Raw genomic sequence first — 26,360 nt, 5'->3', positions numbered from 1 at the left:
CCCGTTGATAAAAAATATCAGTCGATCGACCCTTATCAAGCTTATGATAGTGAAGGGACAATTAACAAGACTTTTGAATCCAAGGAAAATGAATATTTAAAACAAAAAGAAGAGACGCGAAAAGAGTGCTATCAAGAAAATGGAATACCTGCTATTGCAGAAACGATCATCGTCAATGGCATCGACCTGCGAGTTATCGTCGACGACCATGATGGGCGTCGCGCCATCGTGCAGGCTGGATTTCGAGATAGATCTCTTGTAAGCGTCCCTGGTGACGCTTCTGGTGAAGCTGAACTTCCGCACGAGCTTCTTGTCCAGAGCAGCCGGGCTTTTCGGTCCCTTCGCCCTGTACTCGTCCTCCGTGCCCTCGTAGTGCGCCAGCATCACCTCCGTGGCGTGCTCCTCGACCACGCTGACGGCGTAGTCGATGTCGTCCTCGGTCGCGTCCTCCTTCGTCACGCAGAAGCGCAGGATGTACTTGCCCATCACGCGAGCTGGTATCATGTGTATCCTGCCGGACGCATTGATGTTGGCCAACAGCTCCTGATTCATCTCGTCGCTCTCCTTCAGCCGGAAGCATACCAGGCCAACCCGCACGTCGTTCAGGATCTCGAAACGCCTGTCCTTCTTCATGAGCGCCTCGAACCGCTTCGCCAGCCTTATGTGATTCCGAATGTACTTCTGCAGGCCGCTGATACCGTACAACCGCATGACGAACCAGAGCTTGAGCGCGCGGAACCGCCTGCTGAGTGGAATACCCCAGTGACGGTAGTCGATCGACTCCCCCGAGCGAGCGTGCTGAAGATAGAGGGGATCCACCACCAACGCGGACGTCAGTTTCATCCTGTTGCGCACCCACAGGCAGGAGCAGTCGAAGTTCACCAGCAGCCACTTGTTGGGATTCGTGTTGAAGGAGTCGGCGTGCTCGATGCCGGCCATGAACGGCCGCATCTCGGGACAGATGAACGCATTGCCGGCGTATGCGCCGTCTACGTGCAGCCAGATGTTCGGGTACAGCTTGCACACTGGCCCAATCTCCACGAGGTTGTCGAAGGCGCAGGAACCGGTGGTGCCCAGCGTGGTGGACACGTAGAACGGTACCAGGCCGTTCGCCACGTCCTCCTTGATGGCCATTTCGAGACGCTTGCCGCGTAAGGAAGCCTTCTCGTCCGGTTCGAGTACCCGCAGCTTCACCAGGCTGATCATCGCTGCCTTCTCCACGCACGAGTGCGACTCCGTGGAGCAGTAGGCCACCAACCGCGGCAGGAACGCCGAGTCCTCCATTTTTGGCTCCTGCTCCTTCAGCATTTTGATCGCCTGGGTGCGCGCGGCCAGCATCGTCACCAGGATACATTCGGACGCCGAGCCTTGTATCACGCCGCCGCCGCTCTTCTGCTCCGACAGGAACTCGGTCGGCAGGTCGATCGCTTTCGCGTACCAATCGAGCACGATGGTCTCGAGCTCGGTGCAGGCCGGGCTGGCCGCCCACGAGAAGCCGATGCAGCCGATCGCGTCCGACAACAGGTCACCCAGGATCGAGGGGAACGAGTTGCCGGACGGGAAGTAGGCGTGGAATCGCGGATGCTGCCAGTGGGTGATCTGCAAGAGGAGGATCCGCATTGTCTCGGCTGTACAAGCGCGTCGGGTGTAACCTACTTTTAGCCAGTGAAATTGATTTATCTGCGCGGGGGGAAGAACGGAACGAGCGGCCGCGGGAATGCCGGTTGACAGCGGCAGCTTCATTGTCACGACGCGATAACGCTGCATCAAGGAACGAACTTCGCCGACGCGTGTGGAAAAAGTCCATCCGCCGCCACGCGCAGTTTTCTCGGGGGGGGGGGGGGGCACTATCTCGGAAACGGAGATCAGAACGTCGTGACGTGGTTGATGTCCTTCAAGTTTTCAATCGACTGATTACCCGACTCGTGACGTACGCACGCGTCGGCCGGAAATTATTTTTCAGAAATTATTAATTATTAAATTATTTTCCATTACGTTTACTATTCGCGTGACCGGATCCACGAGAGATTGCTTCTCGCCTTTTTCTGAATATCACGTTAATCTCGAGTTTGTCCGCTAAATCGATATTGTCCACCAAAGCAGGAACTTTAGCAACGAATTCAACAAGTTTCATCTTTGCGATGATTAATTGTTATTTTTTTATATACCATGGATTTTGAGGAAGTATTCTCGAGGTGGCATCGGTTCGTTAGAAAACACTTCATATCGTACTCATATAAAAAGTTTACGTAATACGCGTTGCATCACGAATGCTTTTACGTCACGGCGATCAGGCCGACCTTAACTTTTTCTCAAGTCCCTGTAAGGGTGAGTTCCCGAGGGAGAGCCTTCCCCTTCGCGTCGCGCGCGACCTGTTAGCGCAAGAATGCCGCGTTCTCCAGCGGAATTTTCTAAATGATCGCGAGAAGAAACGACAGAGCGAACGATTTTTATCCATCTTCCTTTTTTTCTGTCTTTCACGTGCGCGAACATTATTTATATCGAAAAGGGGGGCTGAAATCAATGGCGACGGAATGAGAGAGAGAGAGAGAGGGGGGATCGATAATCGCGACAACCCTGCTAGACGCCGGCAGGCAACTCACTCCGGGCATTATTTTGCCATCGACGTCCCTCATGATGGCGTCCCATGAGTCCGGCGTGACGGGTGCTTCCTTAGGTAGCAGCGGTCTCAGGTAGCCGGGATCGACGTTCGCCGTCACCCTCTTGCCCTCCAGCGTGCGGATGTACTCACAGATGAACTCGATCATCTCCTTGCCACGCACGCGGAACTCATCGATGTTCATGGTGCCTCGTAATGCCGCTGGCTGAAACGAAGCGATTTTTCGCGAGGAAGCGTCAAAGCCAGAGCGGAGCGGAGTGGAGCCGGACGCCCGCCTGATTAGGCACGATCGCACGCGTGTAAGTACGTCCCCGCGTGCGATCGTGACTTTTTTTAAATGTTTGCTATCGGCGCGTTAAAGCGCCTCTCTCTCGCGCGTCAGTATCCTCTCCTATGTTTGCTCCAGAAAAGGATCAGTTTCGTTGCACTTGAGCAAGGATTCCTCCTGGCGCGTTAATTCCCTCGAGCGGAAGAAAACATGACCACGGTGAGCGCCGTCTAATAATAATCCGCGAAAATAGCTGTACAAGCAACTCGTGGGATGATCGCGCGTTAAATTAATTGCGCGCGAGTTATGTCAGAATTATGAAACGTGAGATCTCTCTCTCTCGACCAGGTGACGATGCACCGTTTCGACAGTTGCATCGTATTTTACAGTCTTCTCGCTGGCAATGCTTTTGTTTGCTCGTTTATAGGTCTCGTACGTACGAAGGGTTTTTATTCCCTCGCGAAAAGAATCAATCGAGTCGACAGAGCACATTGACGTGTGTAAACGTCTATGTACGAGCGATTTATTTTCTCACAATGGTTTTCGAATTGCTCGTGTGTGAATGTCGATGATGCTCGATGAAAAATTATTATTCTCAAGAACGAAAGTTTTACGATCCTCGCAAAAGTATGTATTCAGTCATGCAACTTGTAGTTTTGCGGTGGTTTTACCTCTACAGCTATTAATTTATAATTTCTGATTAGTAAACTTAACTTAATGGACTTCCCTTACGTGATATAAAGAAATACGGAATTTTAGACGCGAATGTTAAGGGATCGAGGAGGTAAAGCGATGAGCATTTCATCTATTATACCAATACGCTCACAATTCCTTTCTCCTACTATTCGTAAAATTGCTATACTTTAACGAAAAATTAATTCTTTGTACGAAATTTTCTTACGCAAATGAGAATGTGAATTAAAGCGCAATTGTGAGACAGAGTCGCAACTTTTAAGAGAGGTAAGAGGCGATGAGTGCCGAACGACGACATTGAAGAGTTCCAGTGTGCAAGTCCATCGGTACACTCACATCTCGTTTCCGCTACCGTTCGAAAAATCGCTCCACTTTGGCGGAAGATCGGCTTCCTCAGTCACGCAAACGTTTCCTTGTGTGTATCCGTTTTCGTAACTCGAGTGCCGCGCGATTTTTCCCCGCACGTATCGAACATTTGCCTCGAGCCACGTCAGACGAGAGACTAGTAGCACCTGTCGAAGCGCCGGTCAGTTTTATGCGCCTCTCTGCTCCGTACGCCCCTGCTATCACGCAGATAAAATTAAGGTGGAGAGAGAGAAAGAGAGTGAGTGAAAAGAGAGTTAAGCGCAATAAAATTTATTTCTCCAAATAAAAATCAATTATGAAAGATAAATGATCTCCCAATCTTTCGGTAATGTATTCTGAATCGGGTAATTCTTGATCGCAGTAATTTAATTAGAATTTCTTTGTTAAGTTATATTTTGGAAGAGCTCTAATGTGTTGAATTGAACTAGTGTCTTATTTTGACGATTTTGAGAAAATACTTGATTTTTTTATTTCTTTTTCAAGAAATGTAATTTCGTATTTATTAATAATAATGACAAAGGAATACAAACGGGGCAATACATTCTGAATGTATCGTCTTATTTTTCTGTCTGCAAATTATTACCGCACGTCTGTGGGAAACTAGAATGGATAAATGTGTTGAGCCAGATGTAAATACGACAATTATAGCCGCCGCTCGTTGCAATATACTTGTAAGATCTGTGATAACGTTACACCATAATTTTTATCGATTCTTCCTTTATTCCGAAACGGAGACGCTGCAGTCGTCATATCTGCGTCAGATATCAGGTCGCAATGGTTTTCTTTCCTCTTTTCAACTGTCTATCTGCAATTAAAAATGCCGATATCGGTTAAAACTGGTCCTTTCGTTTTTTTCTTTTGATAAACTAGAACTTAATACACACTCCAGTCTATTATCTTTGTCATTAATTTCTCTCATAATACATACCTCCAAAATTTATGGCACGTTTTAACGTCTCCGTTTACCTCGGCACGCTGTGATAGGATCGACGTATACGTATACGTGGAAACGAATCAATTTTTTCCTCGGTAATAATAATATTTGACGTTAACGATTGTTCAGCCTGTCGCCGGGCGACCCACATGCCGGCCTCGCGTCTTGCAAATTGCATCCTGATAACAATTTCTGATTATTTCCTGATAACGCGATCATTATTTCTGAAAATACGCTTTTCGCGCATCGATAACAATAGCTTATATACATGTTATCTAAAAATAAAACATACTCATACCTCGCGCAGGTGAATCTCGAATACGCTTCAAGGCGCTGGCACAATCATGCGTCACCATGTTGCACTTTCGTTGTAAATATTGTGCGCACATAACATTGAAAAATGGACTGGTGCACTCGGTGCAAGGCGGCTCGAAGTTTTACCGATCACGTGATCGCTCTGAATTGCTAATTCATCGAGGCCTTCAATTACAGTTGCCTTAAAATTGCAAGTGTAATGATATTGCAATTATTTCAATATTCCATGACGCAATAGTATTTCGTAAATCCTTATCTTGAATTCTTATGCGTGATGGCAAAATGTCCTCTGCTGAAAAACGATATAGCGGCTACGTTATCTACTTTGAACTGTAATAAAGGTAAATCATGTGCTTCTAGGACAGAATTATCGTTTACACTTGAGAACTGAAACTCGCCGTCTTGTTTGTTCGAGCGAAGAATTGTTCTGCCGAATTTTTGATCTGCGAAATTGTATTTGCAAAAATATTAGATAAACTACGATTGCAGATGGAATGTGAAACACTTTCTCTGTCGCGTAGAATTGATCTTGCACTTCAGTAAATAATTTGGTAATTATTTAGATTAACGGAGTAACCTCGAATGACCTTGACCTTGACATATGTTGTCACGGTCACCCTCCTGAGTGACCTTCAAAAGGTTTTAGCCGTCGCTCATTGTTTATTAAAAAGTTATTAACAAAAGAAGTTTCGAAAATATAGTAGTTATTTTGAATATTGAAAGACATAAACGACGAATATGAACGAAGGAAGGAAAGTGATTTAACCTAACCTAATCTAATCTAACCTGGTTAGGTTAGGTTAGGTTATATTTTCAGAAACTGGAGCCCGGACACATATATGCTCGTTTTTCAGCCCGCTTCGCGGGAGGGCGGGGGGAAGGGGCTTCGCCAGAATCCGTACCGTGTACCAGGTGATCAAAATCTGTAGTACCGGCTCCGGCGGGGGGGAGGGGCTTCGCCCCTCCCCCCGCCCTCCCGCGAAGCGGGCTGAAAACGAGCGTATGTGTCCGGGGCTCCAGTTTCGAAAAATATAACCTAACCCAAACCTATTTCTGATTTAAAGCTAAAATTCCATCAAATATACTCTTTCGTAAACGTATATGATATCGTAAAATTATGCTCTATTCATTAAACTTTTTTGTTAATAACTTTTTAACAAACAACGAGCGACGGGTGAAACCTAGTGCGGGTTATTCGGGAAGGTGACTTTTGTAATATATGTCAAACTCAAGTCCTTGCTTCGCGTGGACAGGTGAAAATTCGTGCAAAATCATTAAACTTCTTTTGTTAATAACTTTTTAATAAACAATGAGCGACGGCTAAAATCTTTTGAAGGTCACTCAGGAGGGTGACCTCTATAATATATGTCAAGGTCAAGGTCATCCGAGGTTGCTCCGTTAAACTAAATAATTACCAATAATTTTATGTGCAACCGAGATTGTACAAACAGTGAATGATAAGGACCAGACACTTGGTCGAAACTTGGTTGTGTACCTAAGAACAAATAAATTTTGCCAGATTCGTCAAGTGAAAGGAAAGTCTTTATTAATGATATATTATCGACACATATATGGTATCATTGTACACAAGGATGCTTCTTGAACAAAGCTCTCTCCAAGAGCATCATTTCATCGCTACGAAAACAATTAAATTTCCCATTCGCGTATTTCTACTATCAATTAAATTCGCAGTTTAATCGTTCGTACAAGAAGAAAGGAGCCAGCTCGCTTTTCGCACAAATCTCACGCATTTGTAATGGATTCCATACGTATTTTTACTACCGACTAGGATTATCGGAATCGAAACGACCTTGTTCGCCGATGTTCGTGCTGCGTTTCCTTCCATTGTACTCCACGCAGGATCGATTCTTTTCCCTAACATGACGTTTCCTGACAATCGACCATGCGGATACAATGCAAAAATTCGAAAGCCGGTGCCTGTAAACCAGCATCAATGGCTGGGTGGTGTTGCTGTAGGCTGTAGGATCCCCATTTGAATAAGCGCCCCATATAACCCTCCTCGCGTACGGGGGTAGATCTTTCCCCACCAAGAACCCTCTGTCCTCTTCGCGCCTCCCGTGCCCCACCGTTTTATAAATAGACATTTACTCTTCACCTACATTTACAACACACCCCGTGGAAGCGGTGACAGGTCACCGCTCAATCTTCGTAACACACATATGTACACACACATACACACACACACGAGCCGATCACTACTCGTTCTCTCGCCGCCACCTTCACGCATGGTCTACTCGCGTCCACCGTTTTTTGAATTGGATCCCCGTCCCCCTTGTATGATCCCGGTAGAGCTTCGGTGTTCACGAACGCGTGAGAAGTAATTAAAATCGAGTCCGCGCTGTGATCGGCAGCCGTGCTTTTTGCGCGTGTCCCTCACATTACAACGATCCTGACGAAATTAGCAAGTCCTAAACTGGAGAATACACAGCGGAGAGATTCTGCAGATTTGCCTGCAGAAACTCATATCTTGCTTTCTTTTGGAATCCCTTTTTTTCCAACAAAAGAGGTTGATAATAAGCTAGTTTTATAAGCGGTTTCCAAAAACATATCGGGCTTTTCTTCTTTCAATTAAGATGAAAAGCTTCAGATTAATATTATTGAAGTAAGATTGAATTTTATAAATTTAGTCATCTTATTATTATAAAGACCACTAAAGATTACTTTGGTATAAATGGTATAAAATTGATCTTGGAGCGTTAACAAGGATAATTCAATCGAAAGTAACAATTTGCGACGTGTTCTGTATTTGCATTTGTATTAAATTATTCTTGGGTCCGAGAAACAAGCTTTATGATTTATCTAATAATACGTTGTACAATAGACTATATAAACAGACAAGAAGAACACATAAATAATTGATCGCAGGGCAGATTGCATGTTTACGTAACTTTAGCTTTTTTGATCGTACACATATATAACTTTCTATCCCTCGCATCTCTTTACATAGCTATAATAGTTCGTTCGCTTATGACCTACCTGTTGTCACCCTCAGACAAGCAACGATGCAACGGATTCTGAATTATCTTAATATTATCAGGATTATCTTTACACTTCCAATAATTATTTTCTTTAATATTAATTATAACACATATTCTCCTATGCCTTGATCTATTTAATTTAAAGCCATACAGATTTACATTATTCTTAATCTTAAAGCATTTTTCTTTTCTTTCCTATTTTCCTGTCATGAAAAGGAATCCTCGGAAAATCTCGGAAATTTCTCTGAAAAATGATGGAAGAATGTCATGGCTGTACGAATTCGTCTTCTGAATTTTGACGTCGTATGGTACGAGGATTTTGAAAAAAACGACATGCTGAGCTTGAGACTGAAATGTATTTAATCTTTTTATCTCGAGTTAAACACACACACGACGGGACGATATTTCGGCGACATCTCATCGGTCGGTTATCCCTCGGTGAGCAATTCCGCGCAGACTTTGTTCTCCATTTAAGCCCGTTTTAGACGATCCGTAATTCGCAACAGATATAGAGCAGAGAGAATACTATAAATATCTTCTAAACGCATCTCTAACGCATATCCAGTATATAGAGGACTAGATTTAGTACATAGACCCTGCTAATTAACAAGCAGGGATTACGCTTGTTGTTAAATTAGGTGACTCTGTACGTAAAATAAATCAAAATTATGTACAGAATTAAATTATATAATTATCATAATTAAATAATCGGCGATATTTTAGTAGTCAGGACAAATTGCAATGCTAATGTAAAAAATTAACTGATATTCTCTTACAGTTTATAATTATTTGTATGTTCATAATTATTAACAATACCGGATTAGTTTAACTAATACTTAATCCAGCATAATTATATTTACAATGTCACAAATAATAATCGTAGGTAGATATACAAGTATAAAGAATCATCTCTGGCTCGAGCGACAGATCGTCTAAAGCGGGTTCTGGATGTCAAGATTGTCGGCAGTATGAATCCCCAATGTGAAGTGGTAACTAACGGATTTCCTCTTCGTCTGCCTTTTTGGAGCACAACTGGAGAACGAAGATTTATCCGCCGCATTGGATACGCGCTCAGAGGATTTTTTATGAGAACTGCGCGAAAGAAAGAAATAATCAATATACGAATAACGCAATTACGCCCGGCCGTTGGGCGATCTGCCGCGCGACGGCGAAGCGGACGGGGACGGATCCGGGCTGCATCCGTTGCTGCTACCACGGCGACTTCCGGTACCGCCGGCCTTTAAACGTACCATGGTGTCCAAATGACGAAACCTGCAAAAGCGAGGCAAAAAAAGTATGTATAATATATAAAACATAGTAGAACGAAGTATATTTTTTACTGCGAAAATGTTGTCTCAAGTACGCGAAATAAAGAATACAATGCGAATATCAACGGAAAATATCATTGACAAGAAAAAAGTAGAAGAAACGTAAGACCATTTTTTATACTAAATGTCCAAGAATATGCACGACATGCAACGTGGAATGGATCGATAGCTATCAATTCAAATCTACGAAAAGAAAGTGAAAGACACAAATAAAAGTAGATTGAACGCGAAGGGCAGATATGGATGTATTTTGATCCTAGTTCAGGGGTGGACTCGTATTCTCAATGGAATCGAACGTGTCATTATGATGGTGGCCGGTATGACGGCAACGATAAGGAGAAGGGAGTGCACTATTTGTTCCTATGCATAATGGTAGCAACTGTGATATCGACATCGGAAGTTTGGAGTATTACATATGGTATTGCGTCGCCATGCATGGCACGATAGTGCGTTCCGAGCACGCGGAGTTGGATCGGTGCGACGAAATTTTTCAATTGTAAAGAGCGAATCACGATGTTTACATCGTAAATCTATTTAACAATTAACAGTCAAGGAATGTCATGGCATACTCTTCAAAAATTTTTCATCGATCAAACTCACACGTATTCTGCAAAACTGAAATTGCTTCGGAATACTATCAAGTTACCCCAGAGAGTTTAAAAATATAAATGATTGTAATGTATTAGGTTGTTCATTAAGTTCTGCGGTTTTCTCGACAGATAGCGTTTGTCCATTGAAAAAGATAGCATGCATCGCCTGAACCGCGGATTGCCGCGTACTCCGTGACAGATTAGACAACGCTTGACATTTCGCCAGAGTCTTTGTTGAGTTTTGACGTGTTGTGTGTACGCGCTATTCATTGAAAATGAAGGATCAAAAGGTGCGTTTTCGGCACATTTTGCTATTTTTCTTCCGCAAAGGAGTAAAAGCGACGGACGCACAACGTGAGATATGCGGCGTGTACGGGGACTCGGCCATAAGCGCTGACACTTGTCAGCGTTGGTTTGCGCGCTTTCGTTCCGGAGATGTGAACGTCTCCGATGCTGCTCGCTCCGGTCGTCCATCCACCACCGACGACGACCAAATCGTGGCCGCAATCAAAGCAGACCGACACCTGACGACGCGGGAGATCGCGGAGCGCTTCGACATCGCCCATACAACGGTTGCGCAGCGATTAAAACGGCTTGGGATGTCGAAAAAGCAGATGTTTCGGTCCCTCACGAGCTCACCGAAAAGAACATTTTGGACCGCGTCATGATCTGTGAATCCCTGCTGAAATGGAACTCGCTGGAGGCCTTTCTCAAACGGGTGGTCACGGGAGATGAAAAATGGGTGGTATATAACAACATTCGACGCAAGCGGTCATGGTGCGGTCCGGGTGAGTCGTCACAATCGGTTGCCAAAGCGGATTTGCATCCGAAGAAAGTGATGCTAAGTGTGTGGTGGGATTGGCGAGGCGTCCCGTACTTCGAGCTGCTTCCGCGCGGTCGGACCATCGACGCCGAGAAGCATTGCGCTCAGTTAGAAAAATTGAAGCAGGCAGTGGCGGAGAAGCGGCCGGAATTGGCGAACAGGAAGGGCGTTGTCTTCCACCACGACAACGCCAAACCACACACTGCTTCGGTGACCAAGAAGTTGAAGTGCTTTGGCTGGGAAGTCATGCAGCACCCACCGTACTCCCCAGACCTTGCGCCGTCGGATTACCATCTGTTCCGGTCACTCCAAAACAATCTCGACGGGCAGCGCTTTAATTCAGTGGACGATATTCAAACGTACTTGGAGGACTTTTTCGCGCAGAAGTCGCGCGACTTCTACAAACGCGGCATTATGTCCCTTCCAGAACGTTGGCAGAAAGTGGTCGATCAAGATGGACAATACATCCTAGATTGAATAAATGTGTAAGTACAATAAATTTATGTTTCAATTTAGGGCAAAAAAACCGCAGAACTTAATGAACAACCTAATATATACATATATATTATCAAGTCTGAAAACATTCAGCGAATACCTGAGTGATAATTCGCTCGTATCAGCAGCCTCCTTCGCTTGCATCAGGTACGCGAGTGGCCAGGAGATCCAGGATTTCCTAAATGAAGAAGATACAATGTAACTATTCTGAACACGCAGGAAATTTCATTCTACACCGTCACTCATTACAATGAGATCAATATGTATAATCATCTTACGTTCCGGATTGAGGATTCGATCCGATACCGCCGATTGTCGCCTGCGTGTCGAGCTTGGCTTCTGTCCTGTTTGGAGTCTTTGTGAATCCTGGCTGAATAGCAGGATCAGACACCATACGCACGAAGAAGGACCTCCTTTGCTCCAGAGTGGCCTTCCTCTTCTTCTCGCGAATATCCGCCATTACGTCCTAACGTAGAAACACATAATAATGTAAAAATCAATTTTTTATATTTATAAAGTAATTAATAGATTATCCGACTTACATTGAATTCCAGTAATTCGGCTAGGTAGTCCGTTATAATGCTCCACGCTAGGTCTTGAACATTAATTCGGTTAAATAAGAATTCATTCAAAATGTCACACATGCATTTTCTCAAAATAAAACTATAAAGATCAGTCTGAAATATACAAAGAAAATAAAATTATATATTCTTACAAAATATAATGGATAACATATCTATAGATACTGACAAGATCTCGATCAGATTTGACAATTTTCCAAAAGGTTTCTGATTTTTTTATTAAAGTACTAAAGAAATTCAAAGATTAGACGTTATCTTGGGCAGATACTTGGAAATTAAGAAGATAAATGTAAAATGAAGGATGAGTGCAAAGATGATTTTTACCAACATCTCTGGCAGTTGCATTAGGAGCAGCGAGTGCGAAACGTATCGTGTAGCGTTGATTAACTCGCGCCGGGATCATATGTATCTTTCCCGAGTCGTTAATAGTGCTCAATAATTTCTGATTCAATTGATCGCTGCCTTTGGCGCGGAAGCACACTAACCCTAGCTGTAACAAATCGTACGGCGGTACAAATACAATAACGTGAACGATATGCGGATATAACGTATACCACCGGTGGAATTCTCTTACCACTACGTCGTTGCACACTTCGAATCTGGAATCCTTTCTAACGAGTGCCTCGAATCTTTTAGCGAGCTTGACGTGACTTCGGATATACGCCTGTAGTCCGGATATTCCGTAGCTCCTCATTACGAACCATAATTTTAACGAACGGAATCGTCTGCTCAAAGCTATACTCCAATGCCTGTAAAAAGTGCTAATTACTTCATGTTCATTCATCAAAATCTAATTAATATTTTATTCAACATATATACAACATAGTAACAATATTAATACTAATCATTGCAAGATGTTCATTGCAATTTGGTAGATTTGGTAGATGCATCGTTAAAACATCTCTTGACAACAGAACTTTTCAATAGAAAAGATATCTGCATGATATGCATAACAGTGAAGTTTTGATACGCTAAATTAATTGACTAATATAACCGATAATCAATAGCCGTGTCCGCGTGTGTGTGCTGGAGGTACAGTGGGTCCACGACGAGCGCGCTGGTGAGCTTAAATCTGTCGCGAACCCAGAGACAGGAGCAATCGAAATTCGTCAGCAAAAATTTGTTGGTGTTGGTGTTGAAGGAGTCGGCGTGTTCGACGCCGGCCATCAGGTACTTCAATTCTGGACAGATGAAAGCGTTCCCGGCGTAAGCGGCGTCCACGTGAAGCCAGATCTGCGTGAAAGATTTCCGTGAAGAAAAATCAAGCGCTCAATAGCGGCCGAACCTTCCCCCGAGTATACATAATTTTGCACTTACCCCTGGGTACTTTTTACAAACCGGACCGATTTCTCTAAGATTATCGAACGAACAACACGCGGTCGTGCCGAGGGTCGTCGAAACGAAAAAGGGAACGTAGCCCTCAGCTGTATCACTCTCGATCGCCTATCAATCAGAGCAGGACGTAATCAATATTACATCGAAAAATCGAGCGAGGAATTAATGAAAATATTTGCACCAGAATTCATAATTGTGTTTTCTAATTTTATTAATTATATCATACATTATAATATTGTGATATTATAATGTATTGACATCGTTTCAACATTATTGACGAATTGCTTAATTGCGGTAACTTTTATTAACGTGATTTTCTCGGAAACGCGCGTATGAAAGAAGCATTATTAATTATATTAATTATTTATTTACATGCGTATTTATGAATACATGCACATATACAGGGTGTCCCGGGTTTTAACCGACAAACTGCGGGAGCATATTCTACTAGTGGAAATAAGAAAAAATTCTTATATCGAGTTTGCTTAGAAATGCTTTATTACAAAGTTATAAACCAATATTCAAAAGAAATATCAGATAAGTAACAACGGAACATAGTGTAGAATTTGGAAGGTCGAAGATGTTTATGTTATGTGTATTCACATGTATTCATGTTCACTATATTGAAACGATTCAGTATGATTGTTACTTTTACAACAGTAGCTGTTAGATTTCAATCGTCGTGTGAACTAGCAATTACAATCAGAATGCCAAAAGTGTTTTCAAATGAGGAATACACCGATATTCATTTCGTGTACGGATTCTGTGACGGAAATGCACGAGCTGCCGTACGAGAGTATCAACGTAGATTTCCTAACAGGAGAGTACCAGATAGATTTAAAGCAACGAATTACTAATTCAGTTACTGAGATGCAAGAAAATTTTCAGGAATGTCGTACCGTAACAAATTCTGTACTACGTCGATGTCTAGCTTGTATCGATGTGCAAGGACAACATTTTGAAATGCGTCACTAAATCATTGCGTAGATAATTTTATTTTTGTGAAAAAATCCGTTGTTACTTATCTCATATTTCTTTTCAACATTGGTTTATAACTTTGTAATAAAGCATTTCTAAGCAAACTCGATATAAGAATTTTTTCTTATTTCCACTAGTAGAATATGCTCCCGCAGTTTGTCGGTTAAAACCCGGGACACCCTGTATACACGTATACACGAATCTGGAAGATTCTTGCAATGTTGAAATTATATGTAGTACATTCGGACATACCTGACGCAAGGTCTCCCCGCGAAGTACGCTCTTCTCATCCGGCTCAAGGATACGCAGCTTCACGAAGCATATCATAGCGTCCTTCTCGACGGAACTATGACTTTCCCGGCTGCAATATGCCATTAACTTGCCAAGCAGCGCGGTCTCGTCCAAGTGTGCATGTGCGGGAGATTCCTTCAGTCTCGCAATCGCTTGCGCTCGTGCGGCCAGCATGCACACGAGAATGCATTCCGATGCCGAGCCCTATATATTACGTATATATTTAATAAGGTCTTGTAATCGAGAGAGATCTTTTTGATACTCGCGGATTTTGTAAACGTTACTTTACGAAACATTCTTTATTCTCACTCGCTGATTACTTTAAAGGTATTGGCACTTGATATCCTCTAAAAAAACATTGATACCAAAAAACTCATTTTTTGGTGGAAGAATTCATTTTTGAGAAAATATTTGGCTGACTTAAATTTCGCCAGTACGATCATTCATGATCTTTCGCACCTGTATAACGCCCCCGCCTCTACTGCCTTCGCTGAAGTACAGAAAATCCGTTGGCAGCCCAATCGCCTTGCCTGTGATTCAGAAAGATGATGCATTACTCCGTAAATCAATCGTTCGCGAAATTGTCCGATCGCTCTAACGAGATATCGTGAAAGAAAAATTTACCAAACCAATCGCAGACTATCGTCTCCAGCTCCGTGCAGGCTGGACTGGCCGCCTAAAATAGATAAGATTCCATTTCGGGAAACATCAAGTAAATAATCGCGCGCGATCCATCACATGGACCTGCTCCGAGATCAGGTACAATCACTCTCGATCCCGACAAGAAAGTCGAATTAGTCCTATTTTGCCTAAATATAACTTTAGGCAATTTTTATTTATGTTTATTATTACGCCTTTTTCGCTCACCCAAGAGAATCCAATGCAGCCTATCGCGTCGGATAACATATCACCGAGAATAGAGGGAAAGGAATTTCCCGCTGGAAAATACGCGTGGAACCTCGGGTGCTGCCAATGCGTGATCTGGAAGAAAATTCATCTGTCTTCTTTTGGTCTTCTAACTGTCCGCTAAAGAGGATCCGAAACAACATCGAAACGTTCAACGAACATTACACTATCATAAATTGCGCGATTGAAGTATGCGTACCGATAATCGCATTTTTCTATTTGCCCATTTAACGTTAATTTGATAAAATCTAGTTGGCTTAAAAAGAGCCCCGTGTCTTCTTCAATAAAGTTTTTTTTCTTTATTTCTTTTCGCAGATGAAAAATTTAATTTCATGATTCCGATGGCAATCGGGGCACCGCAGTAATTTCTGGTATGTTCCACAGATGCTCTCGCTTCTCCCTCGCTTGCTCCCTCACGAATACTCACGCCCGGCATGATCTTCGATTCCACATCCCTCATGATCTTATCCCACGATTCCGGATCATTCGGCGGCTCCAACGGCAGTAGAGGCCTGAGATAGCCGGGACCAACGTCCGGCGTGACTCTCCTAGCATGAATGTTGCTCATGAACTCGCAGATGTAGTCCACCATCTCTTTACCACGGGCGCGAAACTCTTCGATATCCATGGCGACTTATTGCAAGCTCAATATCTTCGCATTGGATTGAAGACGTCGAAATTAGAATTCTCCTTTAAACGGTATGAATCTTCTCTAAATATTCCGCATATTTCTCATGATATTTCCTTTAGTCTCTTACAGTATAATTGTCTTTGTCTATTGATTTAACTGCCTATTTCATCTACGAAAATTTTGCAGTGTGCAAAGTAGTGATAATGTGTGACGTAGTAATCTGAATTTAATATTCTGCAAAAATACTTATAAGACCGCCACGAATATATATATTTTTCGACTGACATTTATTCACAAGCAGATATTGCAAATGAATTTTTCGTTTTATTAATAGCTATGCCTCAACGTGCGACACGCGACGTCTCTTCCTTACTTATTATTTTTTATGAAATTTTATTTTTGAATAAACTAGAACCATGTAACAAATAAGTGAGGTTTAGAACGCATTTTGTTCTGCCACTAAACAATTCTACGTGAGAGTTGGACACCCTCATTTTGCACGCTCGCACATATCGCTATGGTAACATTTGACATGTAACAAACCAACGAACAATTTCCAATTGGAAGAGGAAACTCGATTAATAAGCTCGCACGACGATATTTAGGACGAGCCGCGATCGGAATCAGACAGAATCGGTTTTTCGTAACTGTCACTTTCGCGCACTTTCTCTCGCAATCTCGCGGATTTCGCAAAATTCCTTCGGTTGCCCAATGCGGACGTCTTTCGCATTCTCCTACCTGTTGCTGATAACAGGGACGTGGTGTGTGATACGTGGTGTGACAGAATCGAGGGGGGATTGCGCACACCGGCAACTCGAGCTTACGTCGTCGTCGAATCGGATAACGACTGAACTGAACTGAACAATCCGGGGCAGTTCGGCATCCACCGCGGATATATGCCGGGGGCTTCCAGGGCGCAAAATTCCATCGGCGAGTCCTGCGCAAACGCATCCTTCTTCGGTAGAACTTCTTCGCCGTTTTGCGAAAAGACGTGCGCCGCGCTGGCTCCTCGGGCGCCCATCCTGGTACAATCGCGTGTGCGTGCGTGCGTGTGTCGGCCTCGGCTTCAAAGATCACAGGGTTGATTTAATCTCTGAGGGAATCTCTTTTTACACGAGAATTATGCGAATCGACTTGTAAATTCAAGTTCAGAATGTGCACGTTTCTTACAGGAAGGAAGATGTTACTTCTTCGTGCGTTTCGGAAAGGTAAAAAAAGCCTTTGACACGTTTCGGCGTTTCGAATATCTTGCAATAATGACTTTTTGATCAAGAAAATGACGGAAAATGGGAAAAAGAGCGTCATTATTTTTTCATTCCGATCGCACGATATGCTGTCCTGATGAATGGATGTTGGAGCAATTTATTTTGCATGATTAAATATGCGAAGTGGATCACTTCAATTTGGCTTTCCTTCGAGGCGAGAAGATCTACCTGATTAGAATTAAAATTTTCATCAATTTTATACAAAGTAGCACACAAAATTCACATAAGTAAAGTGATAAACGTTATATTCGTGATAACGTTATTTTTACGTATGACACAGAAATTGCAAATAACACACATTTACAATCCTTTAATGTCCGCGAAAAATAAAAGTCATTTCTTGAAAAAAAGTAATAAATTATTAATACTCTATAGCCGTCAGATAAATAGTATAATATTTTCGTTATTTTTCAACGCAAGTAAACATGTAAATCTCATTAGAAGCACCGGTTATTAATTTCATCATTTCGGCCTCTGCGCTATTTAAAGGAACCCCCGACGAGAGCGAGGAGGTAAAAATCGAAGAAGAGTCGATAAGAGAAGTGCGAAATTTCTACAATGAGGAATCTTCCACAGTATGATAGACTTGGAAATATTCATACAATCGTTTGAATTGCATTCATCAGAATCAAGTATCAACTTTTGACTTAATTAATTAATAGTCAACTCCACAGCAAGGATGTTCCGTTATTTTCTAATTCTAAGACTATGCATGATATTTCATATCATATTTCATATCATGCATAGTCTTATGCTTTAAATTAAAATCTCTAAAATTAAGACCGGAATTCTACTTGACGTTGACTGAAGAATATATCTTCGTTGGATTCTATCCTTTTGATAAAGAACAACCATTAATTCATGCAGCTTCAATTACTCAGTAAATCATCTCGACATTTTCGTGAGATCAATACCTAATTAACCGGAGGATCCACTGTCAAAAGGACATCCGGTGATACGGGACACCCTATAGAGCCGGCGCGGCCACTCGAATAAATTGGACCGCGGCGTTCTCGCGGTTTATTACGATGGAAAAGGCGGGGGTACACAGGCGTCGTTAAGAGGGTGCCAACCGCAGAACACGCTCGCTGATTCTCGCGAGAAGAGACCGCCGGATGCGGTCTAGAACGGGGAAGATGTTCGGGAAACCCTTGACCTCTCCTCCCTCTTTCACATTAAGAAATCGACGGTTCCTGAGGAATCGTGGATCGTCATCGAAATAAGATCCCTCACGTTCGTCCCGCTGAAATTAACTGTCATGGCGGCATTCGCCGAGCCAATTTGCGTGGTAATTATAGCTCGGGGAAAGCCGAGCGGTAATCTAAGTATTTACGGAATATTCGTCGATTACGAGGTGACGAGATCGGCGTAATGCGGGGTTATTGATTGGTCGAGGGAATTAATGTAAACCGTTGTCGCCACCGTGGTTTGAAAAAGTACTCCGCGTGTTATAAATTAAAATATTTCGATTACTAGAAACGCCGCTTTTGAACAATTTTCTTTTGTATTTCCCGAAAGTACAACTGCGTGGAATCACGTCTTTTTAACGTCGAGCGTTTCGTTGTATTAGATAGATGTGCCCTCAAGGTGTACATCTATTTAGGTCGTCAATTAGCGCGGATTCTAGTTAATTGAATTTTCTTTGTCCGCGTTTGCATTATACACGGCGTCTCAATTAAGGAAGGGACTATCATTAGTTGGAAATTAATTAACTCGCGCTATCGGCGCAATTTATCCCTCGAAATGAGCATGCCTCTTGCACTGCCGATGCAAGGTAGGAGCGATTTTTCTCTAGGAGGACGCGCACGTGGACACACACGTAAAATGCCATACTGTAATTGCGTAATTCCGAGGGCGTAATTGCCGAAACACCGCAGGAATTTCTTCCGCAGCGATTGTCATTAACTCGCACTCGAAATCGGCAATTCCCATTACGTCTTCGCGAGCAGACGCACGTGCTCCCTCCCGTAATTCCGACGCAAGGACACGCGTGACGCGTCACGGAGGACGCCTTCCTCTCGGGGCGCAGGGGGTGCAACGAACCCCCGGCCGGTGATCGCGGGCCAACGGCAGAGAGTCAGCGGTTCTGCTCCCGCGCCCTTTAGGGAGAAAAACCTTCATAATGCTGGAATGCGAGTGCGAGGGAGGGAGAGGGGGGCGAGGGAGGGAGAGTAACCCGGCTGACGGGGTGCTTAATAATGCAATATGGCGTCGGGGCGTCGCGACGCTATGCGGGCTATGCTGCGCATACCGCTACCATATACGCCTACACCCTCGAGATCCCTTCTGCGCCCCCGCATCTCGCCCCCCATTCGCGCTCCTTGCACCCCATCGACGTTGGTTTCCTTCTCGCGTGAGGATCGAGGCTTCTTTGACGGGGGGAGTCGAGACGTATATCGCTGGCAATCGAATGTTGATTGGAAAATATTGATGGGACTTTCCATCCAGCATCCGCAGCCGGATGGCTCTCTCTCTCTCTCTGTCTTCGTCGTCGGCGAGGAAGTGGAATGCTTTTTTCATCGCGGTACGTTCCGGAATTCGCGGAATAAAATATATATTTCGAAGCTCGGACGCGCGGGCACCAACTTTGGTAGCGTCGATATTAATGGACGAGGATTGCGCCTGAATAATGAAGGACGTGGGAATAACGAAGGATAGGACAGTATTTGCAATATCAATGAAGCACTGATATCAAATGCCAATGAGAAATTCATCACTCTGAACGAGCGCGCTCGAACGACAAGAATGTCTTGGTCCTTGTGACCGATGTTCACTGGAGAACGCCATGCGAGTTTTGTATATCTTGGTTTTCCCACTTCGAGAAATATCTTTAAGGCGTTTTTTTCTGGAGATTCTCCAACGAATGTGCAAGTTCATGAGCGTTCTTCCAACGATCCAGTTGGAAGAACGTATCGTTGTCTTTACGTCCACGGAAGCTCCGGATGAACGCGACAGTTCGGCGAAATATTTCTGCATACGACTGTACAAGGTCGTTCCAAGTTCCATGAATGGTTCCAGCGAATGGCATGCGAATGGCAGAGAGAAGCGGTGATGCTTGTGACTGAACCCATGACCTACTGACAGAAACAGAGAGAGAGAGAGAGAGAGAGAGACGTGGTGTCTAAACACCGCCGCTGCTCGCCTCGATTTCCCGAACAGCTGAACTATTTCTGAAATTACTACCCTCTAACATTATGCTGACCTTATTCGGGAAAAAAAGACCTGCCTCGTCTTCATTGCGCTAAAATCTATTTCGGGGTACATTTTGCTCTCGCGTAGTGCATTGTGTCCTCGAATGCGACGAAAACTATGATATCTTATCAAGGAACCCTTGCTGAAGCAGATCTCTTTGCTTTATGTAAGAAATTTGTATAAATAACACTTTTCTAATAATAGAATTCTTTTTATTCTCTGATATTAACATTAATGTTAGGAATTTTAGTATAATTAAAATTTTAATGGAAATTCTTCTCCTTTTAAAGTAAAACCCGAGACGAAAATAGGCACAGATAGGCGCTGGATCGATCTACGAATATAATTAAACAATTCGCGATACCTCTCCTCCTCTTTACCCGATTAATATACATAATTATATCGATCATCCGGCGATAAAGTTATGAGGCAGGATCTTGATCGAATATTTGAACTATTATACTAACTGCAAAAGATGTGTAATATGAAGAGAATAGTATACAAGATATATTTTTATTATTTATTTTTCAAGATGGGAAGGTCGAAGCTGAAGAAGAGGTTGAAGCGTAAAGTTGAAGCAGAATCGACGGAGGAACCGCAGCACAAGGTGCCGATAAAAAATTTACCGGAGAAATTCGTCTGGATGCACGTAAGAAGTCTTCCCGAATTCTTCAGTGTCATCGAACGTTATTCAGTTTTATTCATTCATATTTTGATAGGTGAAGAGCGGCACCAAGATGAGGAACGTCTTCGCATTCGCGCTGAAGGAATTTCCCAGTCACAACAGTATCGTTTGGACCGGGATCGGGCAGGGAATTTCGAAAGCCATTTCTTGCGCGGAGCTCTTCAAAAGGCATCACGAAGGGCTTCATCAGGTCACGAAGTTATGTTATACCAAGTAAGTTTGCGCAAACGACGAATGTTTTTCAGGACGTTATGTCGTTTTAATTAATCACGAATCAATCTGAATTAATGATTAATGATCTGAAATCAAAATTCCAGATTAGAATCGAAGGAAGACACGGCTGACAAAAATCGTGTACCACATATCCATATATTGTTGACTAAGAATATTAAGGATCCAACTGAACCCGGGTGAGACCCATTTATTTAAACTTTGATTCTTTTCAGATCGTCAAAAACTTATGCTCGTATAATCCAGTAGGCACGTGCCTGATAATGATAAAATAAATAGTAAAACTACATTTTGTTAGCTATCAAGCACCTGGAGACGGCGGAGAATTTCCAGAGAAGAAAGAGGCAGCGGAATCGAAAACGTGCACTGCACTGGAAAGCGCAGGCAGTGCGCCTAGCATTGACGTTGAGGAATTCACTGCGACGAAATTAAGGATTGGACTGAAGAGGTTCAAGCAGGACGGTAATCCCTCAAAGAAAATTAAACACGAGAATTAGAAAACTGTTTTAATTGTAAGACAAAGTTATTAATTAAAATTACGTTGTTGATATAATTAATTCAGAATTAATGTCATAGCTTAGGGATCAACTTAGAGATACTGCACTCAGATATAGAGAAAGAAATATGTATCAAAGTGCAAATGCAAACAGACTTCTATAATAAATACGCTTTGCGTATTGCCATATTGTTGCTGTTGCATTACGATACGATTGTTGCAAAAAGAAAAAACAGACAAAAGGCAAGAAGTTGTATGTAGAAAGTTTATTTTCTATCAATACATAGACAATTGTCACAGAATAGTCACACGTCATGTGTATACATATATATATTTCCAGGTCGATTCGTCGGCATTCCACCGTAATTTAATACATTATAATTCGAGGTTTTGTACTTACAAGTTCTATATGTACAGCGTTATAATGTCCTTTTCACTGCGTTAGATATGAAAAGGAGTGTGCTCACACACTCATATATATGAAATGCATTATTTAACGGAACCAGAGTCATTTGTCTACAAATCTCTCATCATCATCAGAAGTCTCTCAGGCAGTACTCGGTAGTAACGTAACGCCAGTTTGACGTGAGTGCGAGCTGCCAGTTACTTCTTTATTTTTTTTTTTCATGCATGGAACGCCTTTCTAATACGCTACTCTCTAATATGCGATAAATAGATCTCGAACGCGTGACGAATGCAATTCTAATGCGCGAGCATCGTAATGAACACTCGTCACACTGCCATCGGTCGTTATAAATTCTTTTCCCTTTCGCTATCGTAAAATTACGGGTCCTACAATTTTACAATTATGGTTCTTACAATATTTTTCCGATTTAAAAAATCGCAAACCTCCATGCAAACATTATCAATTTAAAAAATGTCGATCGTACTCACGTTGTAATTAATTTCTCGTAGCGATACCCCTCATCTCGGATGGGCGATTCGATAAGGCGTACGCCCATTCTTTTTACATTCCGTGTTTTCGATTTCATTTTATTGTAGTTTCAGTCTATTCTGATGTCTAACATGCAGAACCGGAGCGATCTGTCGAAAGTCCATCGTCGCAGCGATGTGAAATCTCGACGGAATAGGAAAAACCCTAGCATCCTGCGATTCGTATTGCTGCATAGAATAAATGTTATAAATAACAATGCTATACCACACTTATCGCTACGTCCCTTGCTAAAACAACGTGTTTTACAAAGATCAACTATCTATGCGACGACGGTTATTATAGTCGCTCTAGACTAACACGATGTGTTCGTATAATAATTTGTAAAATTCTACAATCGTTTATATAAATCCGCATTCTCTTTTCTACGCATAATCGCAACAAGCATTCGAGATTTTTAGTTTAGCAGTGGAAATTGCAGTGTAATCGGAGAACCCGTCTCTATAATATAAAGATTATTCCTCGGGAATAATAGATTTCCTGTTGTGTGTGTTTAGAGTGCGAGTATTCTCATCCCCTGAATTTTTATATTAAGACTGAACATTTTATAAAGTGCTTTGCAAAGCAAGCAGTTTTGCGAGCAGACGGTTAAAGACAGTTGGAATTATTGAAATTTTAACAGAATTAACAATAATCGTAGAATCCTGTTTATACTTATTTTAGAATATATATATATATATATATATATATATATATATATATATATATATGTGAACAATCATTAACTTAATGAAGTATAAATGAGCTATATATTGTTTTTTCCATTACACATAGTTATAGCATATGAAGACACGTCTGTCTGTTAATTTTACAGACGGTAGTTACAAAGCATTATCGTTACACTGAAAGTGCAGAGGTGTATAAGATACTTTCTTCCCCAGTATCGAGTAAAACTGCAATGGCATTAATATTAAAAGTTCGTAACATCGCGCTATCCCAATGTAATATATTATAAAAGGTATAACAGATTAAATATTACTGTATATATATTATATATTTTAAGAAAGTCGACAATAGTTTTGATGAACGATTACACCGTTTGTTTTTTTTTCAGAGATTGCTCAGATCTTAAATACTAAAGGGACAAATAAATACGAGTGTTTGCATTTTTACGAAGCTCGAAAACCACTTCGTGTACGATAGTTGCGCGAAACATTCGTCAGGAACAATCTCTGTCTGATCGTTTAATCGAAGAGAGATAAAGGATCGTAACTGATTCACCTTAATTAAGAGTCGATTAAGCAAGAGCGATTAATTTACTCACTGACCTTACTCAGAGAGAAACCATGCGTTTTACGTTCGCCGCGGCGTGTCAGTGAATATTAGAGCAACTCTTTACTAAATCTGGCAATTTGACTTTGGGCAATACGATCGCAGTGTTAGATCCTATGCTTCGCTCTCCGTTGCGCCGTCGCCTTCCATGATGGGTACTATCAGATTGTCCTTCGACATCAGATTGTACTTCGTCACGAATGCGGTGAACCTGTAACAGCGAAAATCAACACGTCCGTTACGGTAACAGCCGACCAGCGGTTGGCCTAAAAAGTGTCGAATGTTGGATCGTCACCTGCGGCAGAGGAAAGTCTCGTTCTCGAACTCGTCGAATATCGTCCTGTGATGGAAGTACGCGTGTGAGAAGATTCTGTAGACTCTGCGGCACACGGAGCCAAGTTTCGCCACGGAGGATTCCTTGATGCTGATCCTGAAGTGAGAAGAAACGAGTAATTTATTGTAAAACGAGTAATATTATAAATGTTTCTGATGTTCACGAAGCTAAATACCTGCTGGGAAAATATTTGTTGCTGTTGAGCAGGCAAGCTGCTCCGTCCAACGTGTGCCGAGTGTAATCGATCGCGGGACACTCCTTGGGCGTCTTGTGCGCGGCGCACAGAAATATCCACTGTTCCGTGGCCGTCATCTGCGTGCACGTGTCGGGATGACACTCCTCCTGCAGTCTGACCGCCAGACCGTTCAGCTCCATGCAGAACTGTCTGAGGTGCTCGTACTTCCACACTCCCTCGTCATTCGCCTCCGGCATGTTGAGTATCAGTTCAATGTTGGATGGATCTCGTCTGATCATCTGTTGGATGTACTGTTGCACAGCGAGCGTGCTGTCCATCTCTTCGAATGGCTCATCGGGCCACCTGCTGAAGTCCTGCAGCGAGAAACAGAAGCTTTATATAAAGGGCGATAAAAATAATCGGATCTTACGTCAGTTCCTCCTAACCGATCGATCTCGCCATCGCCACCGTAAGCTCGTCGATGTAAAAATAGACCCGGCACGGTACAAAGCACAATTTCACTACTCTTTTTCTCCTCTTTACTCTTTTTCAATAATCGACTGAACGATCAGCTTAGTAGTAATCGATAACGAGCGACGAGCGAGATCTTTTTGCCGCGTCTACGAATATAATGCTAATTCGATGCAACACGACCAAAACAAATGATCTGTCAAATGTGTCACGCTTCGATGGAGGCCCAAGGGACGCGCCATCGTCATCGTCAAGCGTCATGAAACATCTCGAAACGGGCTGAGCATTCACAGATGTGAATCGACTCGGAGCAACGATCGTTCTCGTGGCGTAAACGGTGATCCCAGCTTATCCCATGGGGTTCATTGATTTTGCATCGGAGAAGTGTCAAAGGCGGAGGAAGGTGCCGGGAAGTCGGTGCGGAGAGACGTCGGCGTGGCGAGGATTCCGGCGACGGAACGTCGCACGGGTGCGGGTACGTGGTCCCTCTAATTAACGCGACTAATAACACGTCGTTGTCGTAACCTCTGCCTTCGTCCCGGGTCTGTTTCTCCGCAGGACCGTGGGTCCGTCCGCCATCTTCATTTTGCCAGTTGTTGCACTCGAGCGACCGGTATGCACGCGACGGGACGGTCACTGCGTCGCGGTCTACGTACGCCACCAGTATGAGCAGCACGCGCATCGGCGCAGTCTCCGCGTCGGCACCTTTGATGTTCCCCGATGCGCTCGGCTAAAACGCGGAGTACGAGTGCGCGAGATACGGAGACTGCCCAGTAAAGTCGCCTGAATCTTCTGATTTTTCTCCGAGAGTCGCCCTCGTTTCTCTCTCTTCCTCACGACGCACAGTGGGGAATTTTCGCTGAAACGTGGCCATAAGTCGAGGAATCATCAGATTTGCACAAAACTTGGTAGACTTATGTTTTCGAGGTTGCTGATCACGAATCCAATATGGAAATTTGCAAAAACAAAAGGCGGTCTTAATATAGTGTAGCGAACCATGAAATACTCATCAATATCGATATCAATGAATGTTTGGGGTTGCCGATTACGAATCAGATTCGAGAATGTCTGGAAAAATAATGTTAGACTTAATAATGGTGCAGGGTAGAGTTTATTTTTAGAAGTTTAAAAAAA

At 43.0% G+C, this 26,360-nt stretch overlaps 4 protein-coding genes across 8 annotated transcripts in view; 1 reads left to right on the top strand and 3 right to left on the bottom strand.

Moving 5' to 3' along the window:
- The window catches only part of LOC105275066 (tyrosine decarboxylase), a 5,662-nt gene extending 1,545 nt beyond the window's left edge, over window positions 1-4,117 (bottom strand). Inside the window, exons 1-3 of one of the 2 annotated variants that reach the window (XM_026971882.1) lie at window positions 3,790-4,117; window positions 2,604-2,825; window positions 149-1,599 (exon numbers count right to left, since the gene is read on the bottom strand). In XM_026971882.1, the coding sequence (XP_026827683.1) occupies window positions 149-1,599; window positions 2,604-2,825; window positions 3,790-3,879 (1,763 nt within the window). In that variant the 5' untranslated portion in view covers window positions 3,880-4,117. The remainder of the gene's footprint in view (window positions 1-148; window positions 1,600-2,603; window positions 2,826-3,789) is intronic. The other variant, XM_026971883.1, reaches the window with a different exon arrangement.
- LOC105275025 (ribonuclease P protein subunit p25-like protein) overlaps window positions 1-22,320 on the top strand; it is a 25,868-nt gene extending 3,548 nt beyond the window's left edge. Inside the window, exons 1-5 of one of the 3 annotated variants that reach the window (XM_011331622.3) lie at window positions 16,199-16,221; window positions 21,143-21,259; window positions 21,330-21,508; window positions 21,613-21,705; window positions 21,825-22,320. In XM_011331622.3, coding sequence (XP_011329924.1) covers window positions 21,143-21,259; window positions 21,330-21,508; window positions 21,613-21,705; window positions 21,825-22,023 — 588 coding nt within the window. In that variant the 5' untranslated portion in view covers window positions 16,199-16,221 and the 3' untranslated portion in view covers window positions 22,024-22,320. Of the gene's footprint in view, window positions 1-16,198; window positions 16,222-17,278; window positions 17,362-21,142; window positions 21,260-21,329; window positions 21,509-21,612; window positions 21,706-21,824 lie in introns of those variants that run through there. The other 2 variants (XM_011331621.3, XM_011331619.3) reach the window with 2 other exon arrangements.
- On the bottom strand, window positions 6,721-16,997 carry LOC105275026 (aromatic-L-amino-acid decarboxylase). Of its 2 annotated transcripts, none has more exons than XM_011331623.3 (14): window positions 16,892-16,997; window positions 15,950-16,174; window positions 15,484-15,597; window positions 15,241-15,292; window positions 15,076-15,146; window positions 14,578-14,820; window positions 13,330-13,455; window positions 13,007-13,245; window positions 12,587-12,761; window positions 12,337-12,502; window positions 11,974-12,026; window positions 11,710-11,897; window positions 11,532-11,609; window positions 6,721-9,467 (listed from the first exon to the last, which is right to left on the bottom strand). In XM_011331623.3, the coding sequence occupies exons 2-14, from the start codon at window positions 16,148-16,150 to the stop codon at window positions 9,329-9,331; spliced, it is 1,845 nt and encodes a 614-aa protein (XP_011329925.1). In that variant the 5' UTR covers window positions 16,151-16,174; window positions 16,892-16,997; the 3' UTR covers window positions 6,721-9,328. The 2 variants fall into 2 exon arrangements, with proteins under 2 accessions (XP_011329925.1, XP_011329926.1); XM_011331624.3 differs by having other exon boundaries at window positions 15,950-16,212; window positions 16,892-16,995.
- Window positions 22,278-26,360, bottom strand: LOC105275031 (MOB kinase activator-like 4). The gene is made up of 4 exons (XM_011331634.3): window positions 25,752-26,360; window positions 24,756-25,129; window positions 24,542-24,676; window positions 22,278-24,457 (listed from the first exon to the last, which is right to left on the bottom strand). The coding sequence occupies exons 1-4, from the start codon at window positions 25,809-25,811 to the stop codon at window positions 24,361-24,363; spliced, it is 666 nt and encodes a 221-aa protein (XP_011329936.1). The 5' UTR covers window positions 25,812-26,360; the 3' UTR covers window positions 22,278-24,360.

Source organism: Ooceraea biroi, chromosome 8 (genome assembly GCF_003672135.1).
Source record: "Ooceraea biroi isolate clonal line C1 chromosome 8, Obir_v5.4, whole genome shotgun sequence".
NCBI lineage: Eukaryota > Metazoa > Arthropoda > Insecta > Hymenoptera > Formicidae > Ooceraea > Ooceraea biroi.
Note: the sequence above shows the minus strand (reverse complement) of the source record. Positions and strands in the feature narration are given on the sequence as shown.